A 3,934-nucleotide genomic window follows, 5' to 3' on the forward strand; every position below is an offset into this window, starting at 1 on the left:
CTTGCTGCAAGGATTCTGCTGGGAGTCTGTCACCGTGGATGAAACGTCACCCGCACTTGGGTAACGGCAGGCTAGGAATGTAACAATGTGGTGACATTGCCTCTGTCACTGACAAGGGCGTGTGGTGACATTCACAGGCACATCTACTTTCTACTATTCCCACAGGGCACCACTTGAGGTAATTTCCTCTTCCGTTTTCTAAGTTCTCTCCAATGAACACATTTTTATCTTATAACTGGGGGAGGAAAGTAACTTCATAAAATTAAAAATAAGAAGTAAACCAGAGGATAATTTTCTTGCACTAGTTTCAAACACTCAAGTGACCAGACTTGCAGTAGAATCTCATCTGTGGAACCTTCCAGAAGCATCACTAGCATCTGTGCCACAGCTCGCCATAGGCCCCATGCCACCTGCCCACCTGCCCTCCGGTTCAGTAGGGTTCTTGGCTACCTCTGGGCGGTCGTCATGATGGCGTCCACAACTTCGATTATTCGGTGCAAAGCCGAGTCGGTGCCGATGGTCATGTCGGTCCCGCAGAAGTCGTTGTCGATGGAGCCCACCATCCCCACCACGTTGAGGTGTGCGTACTTCTCCACCTCCCCCTTGTCAATCTTGCCTGCGGAGGACACAAGCCACACTGCCCGTCACTGGGAGCAGCCCATCAGCCCCTGGGCACACAAGCTGGGGGACGGGACGGCCGTGGGCAGGAAACCCACAATCCTGAACGCATTTTCTAGCCATGGCTTTGTTCCCCCAGAACTCTGCGCGACCTAATTCTGTATGCTCAGGGGAACAAAAGCTGGACAGCGGTGGAGGTGGTGACAGGGAGGGCGCTGTCCTGGCGCATGGGATCACAGAAATAAGGGAAGGGGCCACATTACCAGGGGATCGCATCTGACTCCCAGAGGTAGCAGCAGGGAGAAGGGCGTGGCTCAGTGAGAGCACGTCCCAGTCCTGGAATTAAGCACTTCAGAGTGTTATATCACTGTCGCATGGATTTCCCGAGGGCCATGGGGCTGTCAGCCGGTGGTCTACTGGGCACTCAGGAAAGGCCGCTGGGGCAGGCAGACCTGCCTAACCGGAGTCAGGATGGGCAGGGCTGGGGGCAGCTCAGGCCCGGACTCGGGCGGCTACTGCTGTCACCACCGAGCCTGCGTCAGACCAGAATGCAATGGACAGAGGCTGCTGCCTGGTCTGCCGGCCACTCTCTGCTCCCCAGTGGAGTTTAAGAGCTGGGGGCAAGCGCCCCACACTTCTCCCAAAGTGGCTGTTCATCCAGGGAGATGCCTCCGCTGGTCGTGCTCCACATCACCTTGGAACCATGCGACAACACTCTCAGTGCAGTACAGAAAAGTATCATCCTTATCATCATTGTGATTTAAGGCCCAATTTAAGTGATGAGACCTGGAACACCACGGACACTTCTGTGACAGTTAACAGGCGGAGCGTGTGAAGGGGAGGGGGGACCCAGTGGGGGACAGGAGGGCAATGCACAGGGACGCGGAGACAGACCATTGCGGGCCAGCTCCTCCAGCAGCCCGCTCCACTCCTCCCGGAAGATGTTGGCCCCGGTGAGGCTCCCGTCCCCGCCGATCACACATAGATTGGTGATGCCGCGCTGGACCAGGTTGCAGGCGGCGCTCAGGCGGCCCTCGCGGGTGCGGAAGGCCTTGCAGCGGGCGCTGCCGATGATGGTGCCTCCCTGGAAAAGAAACGACACCTGTCGCGTCTCCTCCCAGCTGGACCAGAAGCTGGACAGGGGCATGTGTCCTGCTCATGCACATGCGGGGCTCTCCAAAGGCCAGTGTCAGTCCCCTGTGAAAGCTGTGGCTTTCCCATTTTTAGCTCCATCCTGGAATGCAGTGGATGGAGACTCAGGCCTCACAGCCCAGGGAGCCAAGAAGGGCATGGAAACAAGGATCAATGGCAGCGTCAGCGACACGCAGAGCGGGGAAGAGTCTGCAACAGAACCAGGAGGCCCGTGTGAGGCTGTGCAGCAGGGCGGGCTCGACCCCGTGCTCCCCGAGCCTAACAGGCCCTCGCTGGCCATCAGCCTCAGCCAGAGGAGTGCGTGTCCAGCAGCCCCTGGTCACAAGGCCCCTCGTCCATTGGTCTGAGCTCAGCCTATGTGCAGGCAGAGCAGAGCAGTCTGCAAGGCAGAGAGATTTATTTCCCCTACGTCTCCCCCGCCCTTCTTCTTAAAAGCCAGAACTTGGGAAAACTTAAGTTGGGTCATCCAGCCTACCAGGAGAGAGACTCGGATCTTTCCCACTTGGTGGTTCAGAACTGAAGGACTCTGAGCTGTTTAGAAAGTGCAGGGCTCCTTGGCAGACATGACGGGTCACTTAAAAAACTGGGATTTCCATGCGATTCTTCAGGCGCATAACACAGTATCGCTAACTGCCGTCACCACGCTGGCATTAGATTTCCAGAACTTTGTAACTGGAAATTTGTTCCCATCTCCCTACCCTCCAGCCCCTGGCAGGTCTCATCTTACCTTCTGCTTCTGTGAGTTCAGTATTTTAGACCCGCACGAGTGACGTCACATGGCACGTGATCTCACGTAGCAAGCATGTGCCCACAAAGTCTACCCGTGTTGCCCTACATTGTGGAACTGCCTTCTTTACGATGGCTGAAAATGTTTCTATCCCGTCATCTGCTGCACTAGCACCTTCAGAGGGAAGGTACCGATTTGATTCTTTCTACTAAAAAGTACTCGGCAGGAGCCACAGCTTGATACCTCCATGTCAGAGCTCGGCACGGGAGCTGTCACGAGTCCGTTCTCTTGCACGTGACGCTCCATCCATTTCTCAGCTATTTGGAGCCATCCCTAAGCGTCAGGGTTCCGGGAACGTGCCAGGCGTAATACGACACAAACATAAAGCACTAGGGCAGGTTTCTTTTAAGTTCAAAGTAGTAACTTTTTCCGCCCGGAGTGGCGACTGCCTCATCCCCGGGCACCTGCTTGGGAGGCCAGGACGGGATGCTGCGTCCCTCCATGCCCACGCCGCCGCCAGCTGGCCTCTCCCGGGCTTCGTCACCCTGATGCCAGGGGTGTCGAAAACCCAGCGTGCACAGAGATTTGGCGCTGCACACACAGCACCAACAAACCAGAGCTGCCTCAACACTATTCTGGCGTTAAAAAAAACGCAAATCTGCTACGACTGTCACGAGGAACACCCTACCACAGGGACTTTACTGCAGGTGTAACCCACCGTCGGCCTGATGGGAAGCTCTGCAGGAAATTTAATTAAACGGCACAGCGAGGGTGGCTTTTCCCTGCACGTGAGAACAAGGCCAGCAGCACGCGAGGCTGCTCTAGGTCCGCCTGGAGCCCGAGCGCAACAGCTGCCAGACCAAGGTCACCGACTCGCACAGAGGGACACGCGGCACCAAACGCGGCACGCACCACTTGCAGGATGCTGGAGACGCTCTCCCAGTCTGCTTCGACGATGTTGCTGCCACCGTCCACCATGCCTTGGTATCCCTGGGGAGAAACACGGAAGTCTCTGTTAAACACTCTGTTGCAGCATTAATTGATCCTAAATTACACGAAATGGAAATACAAGTGACGATGGCGCTAAGTGCCCAGGGCCCAGCGGTGGGCAGAGGCGGTGCCACCCAAGTGCGGCTCAAAGTGTCAATGGCAGGAAGGGCCTGGAACACAGTCCCCCATGTGGACTGTCCAGCCAGACGCGTCTAGAGCCTCATGGGCAATCAGTCCGGAGACCGAAAAGGGACACACTCACCCCGAAACTGTTTGTAATTCAACACAAACTCACGTGACACTTCCCTGTGAGGTCCCCCACCTGCCCGGTAAATCCTGCTTTCCATAAAAGTAAAACGCTTTTTAAAAGTGCAGCTGCATGTTACCCCAATAATTCAGTCTATCTGCCTTCCGATCTGTGACGTCTCGCTGTACTGTGAGTGATTT

The 3,934-nt window shown here is 55.9% G+C and overlaps 1 protein-coding gene across 2 annotated transcripts in view; it reads right to left on the reverse strand.

The window, feature by feature from the left end:
• Positions 1–406: 406 nt before the first annotated feature.
• Positions 407–3,934, reverse strand: part of LOC105310231 (ATP-dependent 6-phosphofructokinase, platelet type-like) — a 3,687-nt gene continuing 159 nt past the window's right edge. Inside the window, exons 1-3 of one of the 2 annotated variants that reach the window (XM_011386430.2) lie at positions 3,410–3,495; positions 1,513–1,702; positions 408–616 (exon numbers count right to left, since the gene is read on the reverse strand). In XM_011386430.2, the coding sequence (XP_011384732.1) occupies positions 447–616; positions 1,513–1,702; positions 3,410–3,475 (426 nt within the window). In that variant the 5' untranslated portion in view covers positions 3,476–3,495 and the 3' untranslated portion in view covers positions 408–446. Of the gene's footprint in view, positions 617–1,512; positions 1,703–3,409; positions 3,496–3,934 lie in introns of those variants that run through there. The other variant, XM_011386431.2, reaches the window with a different exon arrangement.

This window comes from Pteropus vampyrus, unplaced genomic scaffold (assembly GCF_000151845.1).
Source record: "Pteropus vampyrus isolate Shadow unplaced genomic scaffold, Pvam_2.0 Scaffold1490, whole genome shotgun sequence".
NCBI classification, from domain to species: domain Eukaryota; kingdom Metazoa; phylum Chordata; class Mammalia; order Chiroptera; family Pteropodidae; genus Pteropus; species Pteropus vampyrus.